At 35.9% G+C, this 23,963-nt stretch overlaps 1 protein-coding gene across 7 annotated transcripts in view; it reads right to left on the bottom strand.

The window, feature by feature from the left end:
* Positions 1 to 23,623, bottom strand: part of LOC123543854 (solute carrier organic anion transporter family member 5A1-like) — a 44,642-nt gene extending 21,019 nt beyond the window's left edge. For 5 of the 7 annotated variants that reach the window (XM_053526420.1, XM_053526422.1, XM_053526423.1 and 2 more), the window contains exons 1-10: positions 23,601 to 23,623; positions 22,349 to 22,465; positions 21,786 to 21,909; positions 20,275 to 20,419; positions 19,781 to 19,917; positions 16,178 to 16,311; positions 15,356 to 15,480; positions 12,531 to 12,661; positions 10,079 to 10,159; positions 5,208 to 5,325 (exon numbers count right to left, since the gene is read on the bottom strand). In XM_053526420.1, the coding sequence (XP_053382395.1) occupies positions 5,208 to 5,325; positions 10,079 to 10,159; positions 12,531 to 12,576 (245 nt within the window). In that variant the 5' untranslated portion in view covers positions 12,577 to 12,661; positions 15,356 to 15,480; positions 16,178 to 16,311; ... (3 more) ...; positions 22,349 to 22,465; positions 23,601 to 23,623. Of the gene's footprint in view, positions 1 to 5,207; positions 5,326 to 10,078; positions 10,160 to 12,530; positions 12,662 to 15,355; positions 15,481 to 16,177; positions 16,312 to 16,738; positions 17,095 to 19,780; positions 19,918 to 20,274; positions 20,420 to 21,785; positions 21,910 to 22,348; positions 22,466 to 23,600 lie in introns of those variants that run through there. The other 2 variants (XM_053526421.1, XM_053526426.1) reach the window with 2 other exon arrangements.
* Between the last annotated feature and the right edge of the window lie 340 nt (positions 23,624 to 23,963).

Here is a 23,963-nt window from a genome sequence, read left to right as displayed (position 1 = left end):
CGCCTATTTTTGCCATTCTTAATTAGGTCAAGGGCCATTACTCTTTAGTATAACTTTTTCTAAACATTAACAAACTCTCTCACTGACATGCAGAAGCACTATATCATATACATTCTGATTCAGAACACTAGGGCGACAGGAACTAAATGGCTGCTTATCAAACTTTGTAGAGATATTATGCCTATAAGCACTGCTACCAAGTTTGATGAATGTTGGAAAAGAAATATTCAGAGATTAGACATTGTCAACTAGAAAGAGACAAGGAGGATCCAGCTGGTTATCAAACTTTGCCGAGATACTATGTACAAAAACACTGTAACCAAGTGTGGTGAACATTGGAGAAGAATTGTTCAAGAAAGCAATTGTGCGAGGTGACCACATAATACTTCCCATTTCACTTGCACATACAAAACCAAACTGACTATTATCATAACTAGATGTGTGTCCATAGGACACAGGTGCCCCCACTTCTGTCACTGCACTTGGTTTCATGACTCTATGTGAAATGATTTTCAAGATATATGCAACACTTTAAGCACTATATACACTGACGAGATAAAGAAACGCCTCATTCAAACTCGGTATACAATTTTTCGTTAACCGTGATTCAAAATTAGAAAAGAACAATTCCATTCGCAAATTAGATGCTTTACAAGAATTTATGGTCAATAAGAAATCATTTCATTGTCGCATTAAGCTTAAATCTTGAATTTTAATAGCCCGGTCGGAGAAATTGCATTAGAAAAATCAGTAGCGCGTGTGGCCACCTCTGCTAGCAACCACAGCAGCAAGTCGACGCCTCATAGAGCCGCACCAGTTGCGTAACAGATACCGTTGGATTCTGGCCCACTCCTGGTGCAGCGCTGCTACCAGTTCCCGGACGTTTGCTGGCTGGGGTTGACGTTGGCGTAACCGCCGTCCGAGATAATCCCACGCGTGTTCAATCGGATTGCAGTCCGGTGAACACGCCGGCCAAGGTAAAACATTAATGTTTCTAGCCTGTAGAAAGTCCCTGGTGACGCGTGCAACGTGAGGTCGCGCGTTGTCGTGCTGATAGACTAATCCTTGACGTTGACGGAATAAAGGGACAACTACATGACGTAATATCTGGTCGATGTAACGCCTGGCTGTGAGATTACCTTGGCAAACGACGAGTTGGGACTTAAACCTATGGTTGATTGCTGCCCACACCATTACTCCACCTCCATGGTAACGATTGTGCTCCAAAACGCAATTGTTTGCGTAGCGTTCATGGCGTCGTCTATAGACACGGATACGTCCGTCGGCGTTCCACAAGTTGAAACGCGACTCGTCACTGAACACTACGTTCTCCCAACGCTGGCCGCGATGGTTGCGGGCCCAAATAAGACGTTGGTGACGGTGGCGTAACGTTAGAATACGACCGCGGTAGGGCCTACGACAGGTAATTCCGCGTTCTCTGAGTCGATTTCTCACTGTATGTCGACTAATTGGACGTCCACGGTTACTACAACTATACGTGACGTAGATTGCGCCGTCGCAAATCTGTCACGTAAATGACGTTGACGTATATAATATCCTGTCGTATTGACGTTACACGCGGTCTACCTGAACGTGGTCTATCGATAGACGTTCCCGTGTCTCTACACGTCGAATAAGACGCACAATTGTCGAACGAGAGACGTTATAAACGTTCTAGCAACTTGTTCCTGCGTTCGCCCACATTCAAGCATAGCCAAACCTGAGCCCTCTCTTCAGATTCAGCCTCGGCATTACGAAAACAAATGTTTTTTTCAGAGAATAGCTGAAAATATGGTTGTGTGTCGTATTACACATGTACATGTGCAAAAATCGTTCAATCAAACCACATGGTTTACATGCACGGAACTGCACGAGGAAATCATGACCAGGTACATGAAGTGAACAAATGGCTGAATGAAATCGCGCGATTTTTTGTTCACTGTTGTTGTCGGTCAGAGTACATGTAGATTTACTACATTTCACAACAATTAAAAGCGTTAGGAAAAAAATAACGCCAAATTTCAATGAGGCGTTTCTTTATCTCGTCAGTATATATGTATATTCATTTCACTAAGTGAAGGACAATAACTCTGGCCTGGCTGAGTGAAATCCCAAAGAGAATACCAGGTGCACAACTTCACATGCTATATAACAATCCTCTAATGTTTCATGACTCTAGGTCAAGTACATTCTGAAACGCATGATACAAAAACTTGTAATTTTTTCACTAAGTCAAGGGCCATAACTCTGTTCTTACAAAGTGGCATTTTTTATAAGACCTTTAGATGAGTATATGACTTACTCATTGTCTTCACACAAATATAATGTTACAGAATGCAAGAATGAACTATTAATTACTACATCAAACTGTCAGAAATGGTTGATCTGCCTGGTATTGACATGCAAAGCTGCAATTTGGTAATCTCAAATTTCCTAATTCATCCTCATTTAACCTGCACTAAAGCCATTACTAGAATTTCAAACAGCCATATCTGCAGAATTAAAGTTCTCCCTGAAAATGTTGTGAACACTCGCTCCTCTTGTAATTTGTACTTCTAAGTCTCCTGTGACAAGCAATATGGCACTTTAATCTCATTCTACAGCACAAAAACATCTCTTTGTGAAACGCAGCAACAATTTAAACACTGAATGATATTACAATTATTTAGAAAATGAATAAAATTTATTGAAGTTTGGAAGATAATTTTCAGAGTTCAAAAAAAAAAAAAATAAGTCCCTGGGAGGAAACAATTATTAATTGTTTGAACTTTTAGAGAAACAAGAAAATTTCGTTAAATTTTGTAACATATATTTAAAACAAGAGGGCCAAGATGGCCCTAGGTTGCTCACCTAAACACACCATAACAGTGTAAACATGTTTGACATAGTGATTTCATGGAAACAAATATTCTGACCAATTTTCATTAAGATTTTAAGAAACAAGTATTTTCTTCAATTTAACATAATGACCTAGTTTTTAAGCCAAGGTAACCTACATTCAAACTTGGCCTAGATTTCATCAAGGCAATCATTCTGACCAAATTTCATGAAGATCAATTGAAAAATACAGCATCTATTGCATAAACAAGGTTTTTCTTTGATTTGACCTAGTTTTTGACCCCAGATGACCCATTTTCAAACTCAGTCTAGATTTCATCAAGGTAATCATTCTGACAAAATTTCATGAAGATCAATTGAAAAATACAGCCTCTATCGCATACACAAGGTTTTTCTTTGATTTGACCTAGTGACCTAGTTTCTGACCCCAGATGACCCATTTTCAAATTTGGCCTAGATTTCATCAAGGTAATCATTCTGATCAAAATTCATGAACCTCATTTGAAAAATACAGCCTCTATCGCATATACAATGTTTTTTTGATTTGACCTAGTGACCTAGTTTTTGATCCCAGATGACCCATTTTCGAACTTGGCCTAGATTTATCAAGGTTATCATTTGACCAAATTTCATGAAGATTATTTGAAAAATACAGCCTCTATCGCATAACACAAGGTTTTTCTTTGATTTGACCTAGTGACCTAGTTTTTGACCCAGATGACCCATTTTCAAACTCGGCCTAGATTTCATCAAAGTAATCATTCTGACAAAAATTCATGAAGATCAACTGAAAAATACAGCCTCTATTGCATACACAAGCTAAATGTTGATGGACGACAGACGACAGACAGACGCCAGACATCGAGCGATCAGAAAAACTAGAGCTAAGCTAAAAATTACAATGTGGGAATTTGTGTAACATGCGCAAGTGTTGTCAGTGTTGATGCAAATATGAAAACTATCACTTATCAGAGAGAACAAGATTCCTTGCTCTGACCTTATCAGAGAGAATAAGATTCCTTGCTCTGACCTTATCAGAGAGAATACGATTCCTTGCTCTGACCTTATCAGAGAGAATAAGATTCTTTTCTCTGACCTTATCAGAGAGAATACGATTCCTTGCTCTGACCTTATCAGAGAAAACAAGATTCCTTGCTCTGACCTTATCAGAGAGAATAAGATTCTTTGCTCTGACCTTATCAGAGAGAACAAGATTCCTTGCTCTGACCTTATCAAAGAAAATAAGAGAAATTAAGATTCTTTGCTCTGACCTTATCAGAGAGAATAAGATTCTTTGCTCTGACCTTATCAGAGAGAATAAGATTCCTTGCTCTGACCTTATCAGAGAGAATAAGATTCTTTGCTCTGACCTTATCAGAGAGAACAAGATTCCTTGCTCTGACCTTATCAAAGAAAATAAGATTTTTTGCTCTGGCCTTATCAGAGAGAACAAGATTCCTTGCTCTGACCTTATCAAAGAGAATAAGATTCTTTGCTCTGACCTTATCAGAGAGAATAAGATTCTTTGCTCTGACCTTATCAAAGAGAATAAGATTCTTTGTTCTGACCTTACCAGAGAGAATAAAATTCCTTGCTCTGACCTTATCGGAGAGAATAAGATCCCTTGCACAAGATGTTTTGCTCTGACCTTATCAGAGAGAATAAGATTCTTTGTTCTGACCTTATCAGAGAGAATAAGATTCCTTGCTCTGACCTTATCAGAGAGAATAAGATCCCTTTCTCTGACCTTATCAGAGAGAATAAGATCCCTTGCTCTGACCTTATCAGAGAGAATAAGATTCTTTGCTTTGACCTTATCAGAGAGAGTAAGATTCCTTGCTCTGACTTTATCAGAGAGAATAAGATTCTTTGCTCTGACCTTATCAGAGAGAATAAGATTCTTTGCTCTGACCTTATCAGAGAGAATAAGATTCCTTGCTCTGACCTTATCAGAGAGAATAAGATTCCTTGCTCTGACCTTATCAGAGAGAATAAGATTCCTTGCTCTGACCTTATCAGAGAGAATAAGATTCCTTGCTCTGACCTTATCAGAGAGAATAAGATTCTTTGCTCTGACCTTATCAGAGAGAATAAGGTTCTTTGCTCTGACCCTATCAGAGAGAATAAGATTCTTTGCTCTGACCTTATCAGAGAGAATAAGATTCCTTGCTCTGACCTTATCAGAGCGAATAAGATTCCTTGCTCTGACCTTATCAGAGAGAATAAGATTCCTTGCTCTGACCTTATAGAAGATTCTCTATCCAGGTAAGACAACAAAGGGATCTAGTCTCCTAGCTTGAATCTTTTGATGAGAATTGAATTCCTGGCTCAGGCCACACTTGGATCTTAAAAAACTGAAAGTTACTTACCTGTTAAAGTATGGGAATGTGGCGCCAGCAATTTTGAGATTTTCGCACCCCAGGAAAAAGAAAAATCCACATCCAATGAGTGCTAAAAGATCTAACAAGATTGTCAACTGGATTGCACCTGTAAAAAAGTCAAAAAGATTGTTAGATAAATTGCACCATTTCTGTTAATAATCAACAAGATTGTCAACTGGATAGCATCAGTCCTGTTAATAATCATAAAGTGTCAACTTGATAGCACCTGTAAAATAATAAATAATATTTAGCAAATATTCTGTCAGCTCAGCACACATAATGTAAAGAGCCTTGTAAGAAAGTTGTAAAGCTTTCGAAATTCATTCCACCTATAACAGTAATTACTGGCACAGTTTTCATATATGAAAAATGCCATGAGAAAACCAACATAGTTGGTTTGCGACCAGCATGGATTCAGACCAGTCTGCACATCCCCGCAGTCTGCAGATTCATGCTGTCCGCTTTCAAAGCCTACTGCAATTAGAAAAACTGTTAGCGAACTGCATGGATCCTGACCAGACCGCACAGATGCGCAGGCTGGTCTGGATCCATGCTGGTCGCAAATGCACTATTTTGGTTTTCTCATGGTATGACTCACCGATGCCTCTACTATCTTAAGCTGCAATACAATATCCAAAATAGTAATTTGGTGCAAAATTTGAATCACTTCATATCTGGCACACACTGAATCAACATGGCTGAAAGTTGTGTCTGGCATGTGGTCAAATTACATAATGTCAAAAATGTGTGACAAATCGATAGCAAACTTCACGAAAGAGTAAAACGATTCTGTCTGGACATGACAGACTGATAACTTAGACAAAAGCATATGTCTCCTCAGAACTGGAGAGAGGTGGGGGGATATAATTACAAGTGTACAAGAAAAACTTCTATTCTCGCTTTTCTCCAAATTATTACCTTAGGTGCTCCGGAAGATATCAGATTTCTAGATAGATAATCAAGTGTCTATGACCAAAATTTAATATACAAATCAATGAAACAAATGGAGATTAGGAAACAGGAAATCTCTATGTACTGTCACAATAAACTATAAAATCTCAGCTATGTGTTAAATCAAGTCAGTTAATTAATAATAATAACGATCACTTATAAGTATATCGAGGGCTTGGCGCAAAACTATTGTATCTTGTTCTTTATTTTTATACACTTACAATAGTTTTGCACCAAGCCCTCGATATAACATATTTACACAATGTGTAATATGACCTGGTATTGCATTTTAATATATTCTTATGTAATAATTGTCATGGTAATTCTTACATAACGCAATTTGTTTCCCTAACGACATCTTTTTGGGAAATTCAATGCCACCAACACTGACAGAATGTGGTATTAAATTTTGTCTTAATTGTTTGTTTGTTTGTTCTCGGTTTAATGCTGTTTTTCAACAGTATTTTAGTCATGTAACGGCAGGCAGTTAACCTAACCAGTGTTCCTGGATTCTGTACCAATACAAACCTGTTCTCCGCAAGTAACTGCCAACTTCCCCATATGAATCAGAGGTGGAGGACGAATGATTTCAGACACAATGTCGTTTTATCAAATAGTCACGGAGAACACACGCCCCGCCCGAGGATCGAACTTGCAACCTCGCGATCCGTAGACTGACGCTCTACCTACTGAGCTAAGCAGGCGGGTTTTGTCTAAATTGGGAAAACTGAAACATAGCATGATACATATAAAAGCCTGTGTCCACTCAAGACAGACCTGGAATGCCTGTATCAGTTACAGACTCCTGAATATTTTACATGATAATCACTTCCAGACATGCGCAGAAGACCGCTCCTGTGAGCTCTGCGATGAGTAACATTGCATATAAAAGAGATTATTTTTTTTTGATAATAGCTGAAAACGTGGAATGATATTTTTAATAATTGTTCCGAATCAACAGTATATTATATCAATGAAAATTATTACTGTGACTTTATTATGCAACAAAATCCCTATTACAACTGTTCTGTCACAGTGTTAAACATTACAGGCACCAATGAAAAGGTATGTGTTATAAAACAGGAAAATATATTGTGAATGTTGCCAAGGATGTAGATAATAATCCTTGATATTGTAATAGAATTAAAATAATATAATAATTGAGCCCCGCCGTGAGAAAACCAGCATAAGGCATTTGCGACCAGCATGGATCCAAACCAGCCTGCGCCTATTGCAGTTAGAGAAACCGTTAGCGAACAGCATGGAGCCTGACCAGACTACGCGGATGAAGTGATAGTATTAACTGTAATCTAATTTAGGCATGCTGTTAACATTATTCCTCATCTTGCTGAATCAGCAACTTCTGTGAAATTACGTTGATGTAATTGAGAAACTATATATTTCAAACAGTGGTTTTGCTTATGAATAAAATTCCTGTATTAAGATCATATGCGAAGGAATTATATCACGAGGGTGTAGGCTGAGCATTACAAATATGCACATCTGAATGACAAACAGTAATTATATCCGAAAGAAAATCAATGTTTAATATAATTTTATGAGCCGCGCCATGAGAAAACCAACATAGTTCATTTGCGACCAGCATGTATCCAGACCAGCCTGCCCATCCATGCAGTCTGGTCAGAATTCATGCTGTTCGCTTTCAAAGCCTTTTGCAGTTAGAGAAACCATTAGCGGACAGCAAAGATCCTGACCAGCCTGCGTAGGCTAGTCTGGATACATGCTGGTTGCAAATGCACCATGTTGGTTTTCTTATGGTGCAGCTCATATATATTAAACAGTGATTTTCTTTCGGATAAAATCACTGTTTGTCATTCAGATGCGCATATTGATAATGCTCAGCCTACACCCTCGTGATATAATTCTTTCGCATATGAACTTAATACAGCAATTTCATTCAAAGACAAAACCCAGTTAATGTTTGAAATATATTGTTTCTCAATTACATCTCCTTCAAATATGAACTTAATACAGCAATTTTATTCAAAGGCAAAACCACTGTTTGAGATATATTGTTTCTCAATTATATCTCCTTCAAATATGAACTTAATACAGCAATTTTATTCAAAGGCAAAACCACTGTTTGAGATATATTGTTTCTCAATTATATCTCCTTCAAATATGAACTTAATACAGCAATTTTATTCAAAGGCAAAACCACTGTTTGAGATATATTGTTTCTCAATTATATCTTCTTCAAATATGAACTTAATACAGCAATTTTATTCAAAGGCAAAACCACTGTTTGAAATATATTGTTTCTCAATTATATCTTCTTCAAATATGAACTTAATACAGCAATTTTATTCAAAGGCAAAACCACTGTTTGAGATATATTGTTTCTCAATTATATCTTCTTCAAATATGAACTTAATACAGCAATTTTATTCAAAGGCAAAACCACTGTTTGAGATATATTGTTTCCCAATTATATCTTCTTCAAATATGAACTTAATACAGCAATTTTATTCAAAGGCAAAACCACTGTTTGAGATATATTGTTTCTCATTATATCAACAGAAGTTGCTGATTCAGCAAAACGAGGAATAATGTTAACAGCATGCCTAAATTAGATTACAGTTAATACTATCACTTCTAAAGACACTGTATTACTCCAGGGACCATGAGCAAGTGTCTGTTACAAAATGTAAGATGTCTTTATGTCTACGAGACAGAAGCTATTAACTAGAAACTAAAGACTGATATGTCTCGTTTCTGTTTCTGGAAAGGTATCTGTGTGAGTTTTCAATATTTTTTTTTCTCAGAGGACCATGCCAATTTAAAACATCTGTGCAGGCTGATCATGATCTGCACTGTTCGCTATTCAGTCAGTAAGTTTTCAGTGAACACCCCTTCAAATAATAAATGGCATTGCCCAAACTGAATGATGGACCAGTCCATTTTAAAAATTTAGCTGGCTAATGGTTATATGTTCATTTGCACATACTGAAGTCTCCAGACATTTTCATTAACTTTCAAATTAAAGCTAAAAATGATTTTCTAGAACTATTTAGGAAATGCAATTATTCCATACAAGGTTTAAAACAGATTATGGCTGATTGTAACAAATGTATAGCTAATCTAAGACGACATCGTGTGTCATTTTGTTACAAGGAATTTTTCGCAATTAGAAGTTAATCATTACATCAAATCAATAACATTTGAAATACCAGTAATCTTGCTAAATAATTTTCTGTGACAATTTCACTTACTAATAGACATCATATGCAGTTAAATGTAACAAATTCATGGGGTATTCACAGACTATTCAAATCTATTTTGAGGCCTGTGTTGCTATCTAAAATATGGCCCATCTTGCAAAACCTAGCTTCTTTTTGAAAAGATGTCCAGACCCGATTTTTTCTGTGTATTTTTAATTTGAAAAAACTTTCTTACACATTTTTCTTAAATTTCAAAGTAACCCAAGCTAGGTTGCTGGCAAAATGCATGACTTGGATTACCGATATCAAACAGGAATTATTCGGAAGGAAGCCCCAGGAGCCAAGATTACTTCAAATCTGACGTGCACTTTCCCTTCACCACTGAGGGTTCAAAGCCTCGTAAGTGGCGTAAAATTCATTGATTTAGGAAAGTCATAAATACTGCTTACAGAAGAAAGGATAAGTGGTTCTACCTAGTTGCCTGCCTGTGCCTGAAATAATGGATTGGGAGGAGGGGCTTCAGGGTGAGGCTGGGGCTTTGAGGGAAGGAGGGGGTGAGGGCAATCGGGGATTTTCTTTCATCATCAAAAGCTTGAAAACAGCCATATGACCTAAAATGTTCTGATGTGACTTTAAACTCAATGATACAAAGCAAACAAATACAAGAATGAATTATATAATTATAACTGATATTATCGAGAGCTAAAATGATATTTTTGTAATTACCTTTAGGTCCCACCTGAAACCTTTTTAATAGAAAACCTCCCATCAACACACCAAAAACAGCACCAGGAATTGCAATTCCACCTGAAAATACAATAATTATAGAATATAAGTCAATAACGGTATAATAATTATTATTATATCAATTAAACAAAGTAGGAAATCAACCAAAATTGGCACGGTATTTGGGTAAATATCGACCAGTCAGGCAAAACTATCGCGAGTGCCTTTAACCAAGGTGTTGAGCCGATGCCAATGCCGTGGCGAGTAGGATAGCTCTACCTAGTCTTCGAATAGTTGAGCTAAAAATCCTTTGATAAACAGTAGAGCTATGGACAGGACAAGAAGCAGACCATGTTAACCGATGACCTCTATGTGTAACCTTGACCTTGGAGCTAGGGTTCTGGATCTTGCACATGAAATATCAAATTATGATAGGGAACATTTGTGCCAAGTAACTTTGAAATCCCTGGACAAATGGCAGAGCTATGAACTGGACAAAAAAAAATGAGTTAACCTTTGACCTCTATCTGTGACCTTGACCTTGGAACATGGGGTCTGGATCTTGCACATGACATATCAATTTATGATCGGGAAAATTTGTGCCAAGTAACTTTTGGTTGAGGACCATAAGACAATGCTACAAACCTTTATAGATGGCAGGGTTATGGCCTGTATAAGAAACATGCAATGTGAATATTTATGCTAATTAATTTAACAAGAGGGTCATGAAGACCCTGGATCGCTCACCTGAGTAATATGAGCTACATGTTTCAAAGATCAAACTGATGATAAAATATTAAGAAAGTCAGTAGGTCACATTCATGATTAATGAAATTCAGTTTTACGAATGGTGTGCAAAACTCAAAACTGTGTATGTCATCAAAATTTCAAGGCTGTATCTTAAAAAACAAGAAAGTAGGTCAAGGTCACAGTCAGGTGACATCATATTACTTGGTGTCATCAGGTAATTATAATTAAACAGTCTTGGAAATAGGATCAAATGATTTTTTAAGTATCTTTTCCTATATAGCTTTCATACTTAGTGACCCCAGGGTGGGGCCTCTTTTAACCCCAGGGGCATAATTTGAACAATTTTGGTAGATGACTACTAGACAATGCATCATGCCAAATATCAAAAGCATAGGTCGTATGGTTTCAGACAAGAAGATTTTTATTTAAAGTTTTTCCCTATATAAGTCTATATAAAACTAGGACCCCCAAGGCAGGGCCTCTTTTCATCCCAGGGGTACAATTTGAATAATTTTGGTTGAGGACCATAAGACAATGCTACAAACCAAATATCAAAGGTTAAGTGTTGTGGTTTCAGACAAGAAGATTTTTAAACTTTTTATCACATTAAGTCTATGTAAAACTTGGGACCCCAGGGGCGGGGCCATATTTGACCCTAGAGGAACAATTTGAACAATTTTAGTAGAGGACTACTAGATGATACTACATACCAAATATCAAAGCCCTAGGCCGTTTGGTTTAGTACAAGAAGATTTTCAAAGTTTTCCCTATATAAGTCTATATAAACCATGTGACCCCCGGGGCGGGGCCATATTTGATCCTAGGGAGATAATTTGAACAATTTTGGTAGAGGATCACTAGTTGATGTTACATACCAAATATCAAAGCCCTAGGCCATGTAGTTTTGTACAAGAAGATTTTCAAAGTTTTCCCTATATAAACCATGTGACCCCTGGGGCGGGGCCATATTTGACCCTAGGGAGATAATTTGAACAATTTTGGTAGAGGACCACTAGATGATGCAACATACCAAATATCAAAGCCCTAGGCCATGTAGTTTTGTACTAGAAGATTTTCAAAGTTTTCCCTATATAAGTCTATATCCAAGGATCATTCCTGTGAAGTTTGGTGTATCTCTGCCCAGTGGTTTTCAAGAATAAGATTTTTTTTAGAAAATGTTGACGGACACACGGCAGACGACGGACACTGAGCGGTCACAATAGCTCACCATGAGCCTTTGGCTCAGGATAGCTAAAAATTCCTTGATGAATGGCAGTTCTGGATTGAACATGAATCAAGCACTATTTTTTACCTCTTCTTAATCTTAAAAGCTAGGTGTTTGGTTATCCATATAATTCATAAAACAGGATCAATCACATGGCACTTCAAAGTCTGATTCATGTGAAAAATATCAGAACTTCAACCTGAAAATTTATTTAATTTAGGGCATGACTGAGGAAAGACTGGTACGAAATTTATGTCTTAGTTTCATATGATGCAAGTGTTATAAGGAATAAGTATTTTAAGTGAATAAAACTATTAAGTAATAATACAGACGAAGTAGAAGTGCAAGAAACTTTTAGCAACCAAACTGAAGACGTGGAAGCCGGTGCCAGAGAGACAAGAATAGCTCACCGTACACTTAGTACAGTCAAACCTAAAATGTTGATTCGTTTACATAATTCTTTTAGCAGGAACTTACCATATCCTTTTTTACACTTTTGTTGTAACAATTCCTTCAAGGCCATATATGTGAGTCACAAATCTGTGCAAAGAATGTGAACTTCTTTGTGTGTTTATGGAAAACTGCAAAGCTCTACTTCATATATTTCTCTACAAAAGAAGAATATTTCCTCACATGATGTACATAAAAGCCAGTTTATTAACGCAAAAAGTATATTAAGACAATATTTAAAATTCAAATGAAATTCTAGTAAATGAAAGTCTACATCAAGGATTTCGGACACTTTCTATATGAATTTGCCTACTCCAAGAGTGAAAAATAAACCACTGAGAAATAAGTATTTAATTACATATACCATCAAAATACATATTTGAGATTATTTCTTTAGTCAAATTTTTCAGTATTGTTTCATAAAATGGTAATTTTTGCTCTAAATAGAATTACGTACCCTGTTATATACATATAAAAAACTATTTTGCTTTAAACAACATTGTTCCCCCCCGTGCATCAAAACCATATTTGGCCAGCATATGTAGATATTAATTATACACATTTTCTGTGACTATTGTGTTGATGCAAGGGGTGGAACAGTACTTTTAAACAAAAATATAACTACAGGGTGTTCCCAAATATAAAGTAACCAATACTTTTTATATTCATTTTTAATAATTTAATAGTCACATATGTTTACGTCTGTTTGTAACTCAAATACTATACAAATGTTTGAAAGGGCACATTTAGGCATGCTATACATGTATAGTATTGAGAAAAGCAAATACTGTGAATTCATTATTATTCATTGGATTAAATTTTCATTGGCTTATCCTGGTTGTTTGCTGCACTAGATTGGCAAATGTGTGCTGTGAAATACTAGCAACACACCAGGTAATCTTCTGCATATATATTTTTCATTTCTTTATTTCTTCATCTTCTTCTGTGCATTTATATTTATTTCTTTAGACACATACTAAATGTCACACGCATTCATTACTTCATGTTCTTCCTTCTGTGCAAACTGAATTGAAGATTGTTCTTAGCGGCGGACTAGGCCTAAATACAACAAAAATAGGCAATATGTGCACAGCAGTTAATCTGATCCTGACTATAGTCTATCCAAAAGAAATAACGCTTTGCACTGATATGCCTGTGATGCATAGGTCAAGAACAGTAGCTTCTTGGCAGGTCATATCAGTGACGGTTTCACATTCAGTGTGATGCCACGAAAGTGATGTGTCAAGTCGCTTTCCATGCAGATGGCATATACAAATCCGGCTAGACGAGAAAACGAACTAAACGGTCCAGCTGAGTTTCAGGTGGAATTTTTATGCAGCGATCTGCTTCTACTTTAGCCCTACAAATGACATATTTCGAATATGTTTTGCCCACAACTTCAGCCCTGAACAGACAACATTATCTATAGATGGGGTTGTTGTCAGACTTATCCCGATTTAACTTTTTCCGATCCAGCTTCCTTAGGCAAGCCCCAGAAAGAACTGTCATTTCGGATACATTTTTATTACATGTTTAAGCGAAATGAGCCGTGCCATGAGAAAACCAACATAGTGGCTTTGCGACCAGCATGGATCCAGACCAGCCTGAGCATCTGCGCAGTCTGGTCAGGATCCATGCTGTTCGCTTTCAAAGCCTATTGGAATTAGACAAACCGTTAGCGAACAGCATGGATCCTGACTAGACTGCGCAGATGCGCAGGCTGGTCTGGATCCATGCTGGTCGCAATTGCACTATGTTGGTTTACTCATGGCGCGGCTCAAATATTTATCTGTGCCCCTGGTACTTATCCAAGCAAGAACCCACCCTACGGCCTTGATCAGATTACTGCCTTTTCTTAGTATTAATGTTATACAGCACACAAATATCTGCCATCACTTATAACAGAGCTATACAGACATGTACATGTACTTAAATAACTACATGAACCACTGTAATAAAACTGACCGGTCACTTAAACATGTATACCTATTCACACTTGTAATGCATCAATAACTTTACATCACGAACAGTGTATAGATAAATCAAGTACAGGTTGTTTACAAAAATATCGTTCTCTTTTTAATTTATTTATAGGATTTTAATCTTAAAATGTTATTTTTTCCTTAAATAAACAGATTTTGTCACTTTTTTCGACTGGAATTTATATATCTAAAACTTCCGTAAAGTGATGACATTATATTTTTACGGAAATTAAACATTTTATTTTTTCAAGAAAATATAACCTGGCGCAGATAAAATAAGAAAAACATTTTGATAGGAACAGATACAAATCAGTTTCTGCTGTAATAAATTAACTAATACATTGGTTTATCATTGACTCGAAACGATTTGGGTATTGTTTAAATACTTAATGAGAAATTTGCATTTAAAATGTAGGCTAGAAGCATATGATAGTGTCCGAAGTCCTTATAAATGTATATAAAATTTTATAAGCTGTTAAGTTGGGAGCATTTGAAAGGATACAAATCTCTGCTGGCAGGACCTGGTAACATATCTCAATGTTACATGTATATCAGAATTGTACGTTGTAGATGTTGTTTCCATGTGTGTGATGTGATGCTGTGTTAAGACATTGAATGTTCAAACAGTTGCTTTCCTACTTGTCAGTTTTGTTCTTTCTGTGAATGTTAGCAGCATTGGACCAAGTTAAACAAGAGATGAAAAATTTAGTGATAATATAGAAATCCCTGTCGTTACACTTAACAAATTCTTAAATTGCATATCACAGCGGAGTTTTCTGGCAAAAAACAGCCCTGATCTATATAAAGAATGATTTTAATGTACATCACTGCCTGCTGAACGTTCCAAACTGGCTAACTTTCTGTAAACACCTTAAATAAAATATCAACAAGTGGTTCTCCTAATTTTTGCGGTGACTAATATCAATTGAAGTGACCCTTCTCGTGATCCAACCAGTATCTTCTGTGTGATTGGAAAGCCACCGGCCGAACCACATCTGAAATATGACTCAAGCTAGTCATAATGTCTCAGATTTATTCAGTTTAAATGATTGCATGTATGTGCAAAATATATTTCAAAACAATCTGACTGCAAAGAAAGTGTGAAATGTAGAAAAGTGTCCCTCTAAGCAACTTTTCTATGAACATTTACATCACAATCTCCATTCCCCATACTGAAACTGTCATAATGTAATATAAAACCTAAAAATTAAGTCTTACGTATGTAAAATGTGTCATAACAAACACTTTGAATAACAAAAGTATCAATCACAATGTCTGTTCAAATTGCTTTACTGACTTCCAGATCTGAAGCAATGTTAACTGTTTTCAGGTGAAATCTAGTACAGTAAGCTGTATTCCAAGTGGGAATTATTAGGTCAGATTGTAGCTAAAAATTGGCTGCAATCTGACCTAATAATTCTCACTTGGAATACAGCTTACTGTACCAATTATTAGGAACAAAATCCTGTCCAATTTCAAAGTAACAGATTACTAATGTAATCTCAATACCACACATGCTTCAGAATGTAGTCATTATGGTAAAACTGGCTGAAATAATATTATTCCACTATAATTCTAATTTCTACCTTTCTTTCAACAGCCGTTGCAATTTAAACGAAGTCTATTAAATTTTACAGTATCACGGAAAAGTACCTGATTTTTATTAAAAATATTTACAAAGGAATTATTTACCTATTCACAACACCAAACAATTGTCTTCAGTCAAATCTGAGAAGTTGTAGACTTATATACACAAAGGCGGTCAATCCCCTTCTATGCGACAAACTTCACCTTGTTCAAGCGCTCTCATTTCAGGATTTTGGGTACTGAAAATATAAGAAATCCAACAAAATAAGTAAACATACAATTCAGGACCTCAAATATGAAGACTTATGCTCAATTTAGCATTTAAGGAAACCAATATTCAAGTCTAGTGTGTGAAAATCTGCCTGTTTGCCTTCAAAATCTATTAAAATATGCCAATTTCAGGCCTGATCTGTTCAATTTCAAGTCCGTAAACTGATTTTTCTTGCACTGATTATGATTACACATATTTCTCTATTCAGACTGTGTGTACTGTGTAAATCCAAGTATCCAAAAGAGCAATTTAATGTAAACAAGAATAGAAATATATATGAGCCGTGCCATTGGAAACCAACATAGTGGCATCCGCGCAGTCTGGTCAGAATCCATGCTGTTCGCAAACCCACTATGTTGGTTTTGTCATGGCGCGGCTCATATATAATATCCTACTCTAGGTCAGATTTCCTCGGCCGCAGCTCAAATTTCTAAAAATCCATGGCAGCATTTGTAATACACCATTTTGTTTTCCACAAACGGTGTCAAACACAGAACTTATACAAACACATTTTATGCATGAAAACCTGCAAAATTAGAAAATTTTCAGAAATATGTAAGCTGAAAGTAGGATTTTCACATTTTTCAAGAATGTATAGTTTTTACTCAAACTGAAGCTATTTCAGCAATTGTAATAATTAATTCAAGTAATTTCCAGATTTCTATGCCAACCAGCCATTCTCCATCAATATTACAACCATGTAGATTGCAAAATAACAAAAATATTGACAATTTACTTTCTGAATTTTTCCATTAAATCAGGCCTAAGACCCAAGTTATTTTTACTATATGTTCTATATAGGCAATGGACACTAATGCATTTTTGCATGCATTCCAACCCCACAAAACACCTGAACTCAACGAAACTATTCAAGAGAAAAAAAATCCAGCCACAATAAACATGGGGTTTGAACAGCTCTTTTTTCAACCATTTTGAACCAAATCACATGCGAATGAAGAATACTCTCTCGATGGTCGCAAACTGGCAAAACTAGCAAAAACTTATCAAAAAGTCATGTTATGCATATTCTGACATTCTCATTCTGTCAAATTGTACATGTACCTATTATTCTATATCTCCTCTATTAAATTATGCTATTCATTTATTGCAGGTTTCTCACTCACAAAATTCACTAATGCATTTTTGTATACACCAATCAAACAGAGTAACTATTTTCTATGTTACCACTTCTTAATGGTGGACAACCAAGGGCAAGTAACTGTGATCTTGTTCCTATTTTGGCACAATCCTTGTTTGAATGCTGAACAATGTTAATGTGAAGTTCAAGTAAGATATAAGCAATAGTGACAAAGAAAAAACTAAATTTGCCGAAAAACTTTAACCAAGAAAACTATGATGCCGGGGTGAGTCGAATACTTAAAAATGGTGGATGTCCAGCGGGCAACAAACTACAACAGTCCTAGGAGTCTGGAATTGATTACTTTCATTCACTTTCAGGTATTGTTTATCAAGGTGTGTCATGTCTATGCAGTGTTACTGTTTACTTATGTCTTCTTCTGTATGCAGTGTTACTGTCATGTAACAGCAGCCAGTTAACCTAACCAGTGTTCCTGGATTCTGTACCAGTACAAACCTATTCTCAACAAGTAACTGCCAACTTCCCCACACGAATCAGAGGTGGAGGACTAATGATTTCAGACACAATGTTGTTTATCAAATAGTCACGGAGAACATATGCCCCGCCCGATGATCAAACTCATCCGTAGACCGACGCTCTACCTACTGAGCTAAGTGGGCGGGTAAATTATATAGTCATTGTTGTCCTCATCATTTTGAATTTTGGTCAGCAGTTTCAGAAGAGAAGATTTTGAATTAAAGTTCTTCACACAGTCACATAGAGAAAACTAACAAATTAATGTGGCTTGAAGGAATTTGATACAGGATCACCCGCAGGCAGAAAATTGTAGTGAAATTATTTTCTAATCAAACAAGTACTTTTCACAGCTTTACAATTTTCCATATAGGGAAAACTTGCCCCATCCCTGGCAGTCTTATTCTTTAACAAAACAAGGAAAACTTGCCCCATCCCTGGCAGTCTTATTCTTTAACAAAACAAGGAAAATTTGCCCCATCCCTGGCAGTCTTATTCTTTAACAAAACAAGGAAAACCTGCCCCATCCCTGGCAGTCTTATTCTTTAACAAAACAAGGAAAACTTGCCCCATCCCTGGCAGTCTTATTCTTTAACAAAACAAGGAAAACTTGCCCCATCCCTGGCAGTCTTATTCTTTAACAAAACAAGGAAAACTTGCCCCATTCCTGGCAGTCTTATTCTTTAACAAAACAAGGAATTTTGCAGCAAAATTATTTTGAAATCGAGCTAGATGCTTAGGAGAAGATAATTATGTTTATTTAAAGACTTAGAGAGAAAACTAGCCATGACCCCAGGAAGCAATGACTCCAGGTAGCCATGACCCCAGGTAAACATGTTCTTTTTAAAAAATCAGTATAGCTTGCCATAGAGAGAAACTAGGCATGACCCCAGGTAGCCATGTTCTTTTTGAAAAATCAATATAGCTTGAGGGAATCTGAAGAGTGTCAGCCAAGAACGAAAAATTTTTTTTAATCATTTTATGTAAAGCCTTTATGAGAAACTAACCACACCTGGCAGTCCTGAGTTTTAATGAAACAGAATTAACTGAAGGAATTTGGTGAATGGCCATACAAGGAACATTGCTATGAAATTATTTTTAAATGGCAAAAAATATGTTTGGCAAAAAGTTAAGGATGTTATTAAGAAGCAAATAATTTCATTAGTCAAAATCAATTTAACAGAAAACAAATGTTTAATTAAAGTGTACATATTAAATGTATGATACTTTGATCCAGACTAAAGAATTTATTTTGAATGGGATATGCTTACTGTAATAAGCTTAGCTTTTAAAATTAAATGCAGTTATTGAAATGTGTGCTTGAAGTTTAACTGGAACGAAATATTGTCTTTGAGTGGTTTGGCACCAGATGTTGCTGTTTAACATGTACATTTGAACTTAAAAGAACAAATGTCCTTAAGAGAACACAATCAAGTAAAATATCTTGAACATGGCTGAGGGCAAGGTTTGTGCAGTCACAACTTAACATGTTGAAGGTTTGAACATTTAAAAAAAAAAGGAATGGAAATATATATATGTATATATTTATTTTTTAAGGGGGTGGGGGTGGGGGAATGGGTGAGGAAACCAAATTTCACATGTTGATTATAAATATTGATGGAAAATTAAAAAATTAAAAAAAGTAAAGTAAGGAATGAAAAAAAATTTTTTTTTTTTTGGGGGGGGGTGGGGGGGGTGTGTGACCAAGCTAAGTGGGTTACCTGGTGTGGGTGCGCAACTTCACATGTTTATAATTAATGTTCATAGAAATGAATGAAAGAAATTTAATGAAATTCTACACATTGTATAGTCGACTAAATCTTACCTAAAGTCTTTTGCAATCTGTCTTGTGTGAAAATTCTGCCAAATTTTGTGAAAAACTAAGCATCCACTGCGAATTTTTCAACTGGACACACACATAATAGTCTGACAGACTGGTACACATATAACTGTCCTACAGACCTGTAGAAATAATATTATACGGTATGGTAGTGTTTAATTGGTATGAAAATATTATGCTTCATTTACTGTAATTATGGAAGCATCCATCAATTCTTAAAATACCAGTGTAGTCGTACTCAATCCCAAACTAGAAACCTGATAAGATTCTGTAAGTGAAAATTTCTATGAAAGCAAGGGCATTTCAGTATGTATTTTTTTAATTAAGTTAGCTCCCTTCAATTGTAAAATCTGTTTTATAGAAGATTGGACATTTGTTGCTGCTTTTTAAAGTATTGGTATCTGTTCAGCTCTTTTGTAACTCTAAAATAATGCAGTTTTTAAGTGGTAAATTATTCTTAACAAAAATTATCTGGTTACTTATAAGATATTTCCATGACTGCCATGAAATCCAAATTTCCACCATGGTTCCCTCATACACCATAATTACAGAACAAAGACCTGCATCTCTTCTTCAATTCTGAACTAATTGTCTGTAGCCATTCTGCTTTACTGTTACTTCACACTACAAAAGAAGAGACACTTTTCAGAGTGTTTAGAAAGAAATATATTATGAGAAGCAATTTTACAATTTAATGATAATCATCTAAAACTTCTAACTTGTAACTTGAAACTATAAAAAGTTTCCTTTTAAGAAATTTCATGCAATGATATTCGTAAGTGAATCTATGTCAAGGGGCCTCCATGGCCGAGTGGTTAAGGTTGCTGACTTTAAATTACTTGCCCCTCATCGATGTGGGTTTGAGCCTCACTCGGGACAATGAATTCTTCATGACAGGAAGCCATCCAGCTGGCTTACGGAAGGTGGGTGGTTCTACCCAGGTGCCTGCTCGTGATGACATAATGCATGAAGGGGCACTTGGGATCTTCCTCCACCATCAAGGCTAGAAAGTCTCCATATGACCTAAACTTGTGTCGGTGCGACGTTAAACCCAACCAAAAAAAAACACAAAGAAATAAAAAGAATTTATGTCAGTAAGTAAAAGGTTTAGACTAAACAAGAAAAAACAATACCTAAAATAACTGCCGTTCAAAATTTATGTCACTTTGATTTTCCTTGAAATTAATTTCCCGTTATTTTGCGTAACTGAATAATTACAAATGTAATGTAAATTTGCTGAACAGAAAGGAAAAATGAATATATTTAGGAATACTCTTAAATTATTTTTACCCTGCTAAATTTCTATCATGCACTTGTCTATTTTTCAATTTAGACAGTACCATTAACTGTTAAAACGGGTATTTACCAAAACGATACTGACTGAATGGCACACAGTGCAGATCTTGATCAGACTGCACAGATGGCATCGCCTGATCATGATCTATACATGTCGCAAAGGCAGAATCAATTCTGTCCAGCATTATAAGCATTAAGGGACAACTGATAGAAAGAGGGAGAACATAACAGGTAATATCTGGAATGAATCAAATCTCAGCCATCAAAGATTTTTAACATTCTGGTGTAGTATATACCCATACAGAAACTTAAAACCTTGATTTGTCTTAACTGTTTAGAGTGAATATTTCTATGAAAACAAACTCTGTTATTTACCAAAAATAGAAATTAAGCAAGGGCATTTGTATGTGTTTTTTTTAGATTGAGTTACCTCCCTTGAACTGTAAAGTTTACTGTATTGTGTTAACCTTTACCCTGCTACATTTCTAAAAAGAATTGGTCCATCATTCAGTTAAGGCAATACCATTTATCATTCGAAGGAAAGTTCACTGAAAATGTACCAACAGAATGGCAAACGTGCAGACCATGATCAGCCTGCACAGATGTGTAGGCTGATCTTGGTCTGCACTGGTCACAAAGGCAGAATAACTCTAAATAATAATCTCAATATAAATCTATGGTGAGTTAAACTTACTAAATCATTTCATGTCCTTGACCCACAATGTTTCCCATATACACCATGCTGTACAGAGACATGCATCTCTTCATTTTCTAAATTTCATGGTCTGTAGCTATTCTGCTTTTCTGTAACTGCACACCTACAAAAAAGTAGAATTTTTTGAAAACATTTTGTAAATCCATCAAAGTTCTAAAGATGCACATTCAAACAGCACAAATTTAAATGAAAATCATGAACTTCTGTTAGACAGACTGACAGACATTCCATCAGTAAACATGTGTATAAAATATTAATATAATAAGCACTATACCTAACATTATATACTTGAATTTCAAAGTTACTTTCAATTAATGTAAAGTTGTATGATAATGGTAAAATCATTCAAGTAGACTTAAAACAGTCTTCATGCATCAGAGGACATGAAGGTTTGTAGTATGCGGAAAGGAGTCTGAAAACAAACTATGTGTAATATCAAGAGTTGCGGCAAAAGTTAGTGCCTTTGGTCCAATTCTTTATTCACATAGGCTGCTTGCCAGTAACCTCTAATGGTTACATGGAAACATGTATCAATGATCTACCTTATAAATTCAAAACTGCACCATGGTTCCACCAATCACCATATAGAACAATGACCTGCATCTCTTCAGTTCTCAAGTTAATGGTCTCTAGCCATTCTGTGTTACTGTTACTTCACACTGCAAAAAGAAATATAAAGTGCACAGACATATTAGATGCATATATATATACCACAATAAAATCAAGCTGGAGAATTTTAGTTATATAGCTGTAATTTGGTAAAAAAAGTGCCAAAAAAATAGATCCTATTTTTTCCATTTTTTGCACAACTGAACATCACAAAGAGTCAAATTTTATTGACATTATTTCACTTTTCATTAAATAAGACACTTCATGTTTATATTCGCTTGTTTTCAGGTTGTTACGGTACTTGAAAATGAAAGTATGGTATTTATTCTGTAGACCGCTTTGTGGAATGCTGCAATACTTGCATTTCACTGCATACTATTTAACACCACCTTTTCTTTTCATTTTCTTAAAGCAAATGTATGAATATGAGCATGTTGTGATAAATAGATCTCTGATGGAATGAATATCTAGAAACTGTATCAAAATTGATCTGAAGTAGCTCAATTTTATATGAAACAAGGATTGCAAACTAATGTAATACCTAGGTTTATAATCGGATAATTAAGATTTTAACTGTACATTTCAGAAGTCAGACAAAACTTGTCAACTCTACAGTAGCTTCAGGGTGTAAAACATCTATGAATTAATTACTAAATTTACGGAAGTTGAAAAACATGTCTGCAATGTTTTCCTGTATTATCCTAATATACTCAATACATTCTGTGGTCGAGGGAGCTGCCAGGTGACAGGCAAAGGACATGGCCGTCCTACTCCCGCTAAAACTCAATTATCATTGTTAAAAAGCTAGGCTGAAGTACATTTATAATAAGAAAGTTAACAGTGTAGTATACAGAACTGTTTCAAAAAGCTAATTGAGCATTGATTATATCTGTGAAATTAGACCAAACATTTATAATTGTGCATTGCTCTTTGTAGTAAATAAAAATGTTAGAGCTGTCATAATGGTGTTGTGTTTTAAGATAAATTGCAGGTGCACAAGTGTTACGTTACAGAATCAACTTCTTTTATTGGTATATAACCTTTTAGTGTTCTTTTTCTGAAACTGAGTTACCTCCCTTCCACGGTAAAATAGATTTTATTTTTAGAAGAAAATTCAGCTTTTCTATAACTCAGAGTGCATCTGGATTAGAGGAAAATGGGTCTAAATAAAAATGATCATCTTACTTGTCACATGCTTTCTGTCCATTCCTGACCCCCCCCCCCCACCCCATTGATGCATTCAGTAATTGCACAAGGAACAGAAATTATTTGCTCACTGTAAACAAAAATTCTACTGTTCTGGTTCAACTTCAATGTGACATTGACCTTTGACCTATTGACCTCAAAATCAACAGGGGTCATCTGCTGGTCATGATCAACCTCCCTATTAAGTTTAGTGACCCTATGCCCAAGCGTTCTCAAGGTATCATCCGGAAAGAGTTTAACTGTTCCAGGGCAATGTGACTTAGACCTTTAGCCTACAGACCTCAAAATCTATAGGGGCCATTTACAGGTCATGACCAACCTCCCTATCATGTTTCATGATCC

This window comes from Mercenaria mercenaria, chromosome 16 (genome assembly GCF_021730395.1).
Source record: "Mercenaria mercenaria strain notata chromosome 16, MADL_Memer_1, whole genome shotgun sequence".
NCBI classification, from domain to species: Eukaryota; Metazoa; Mollusca; class Bivalvia; order Venerida; family Veneridae; genus Mercenaria; species Mercenaria mercenaria.
This window is presented reverse-complemented; position numbering and strand designations above follow the sequence as displayed.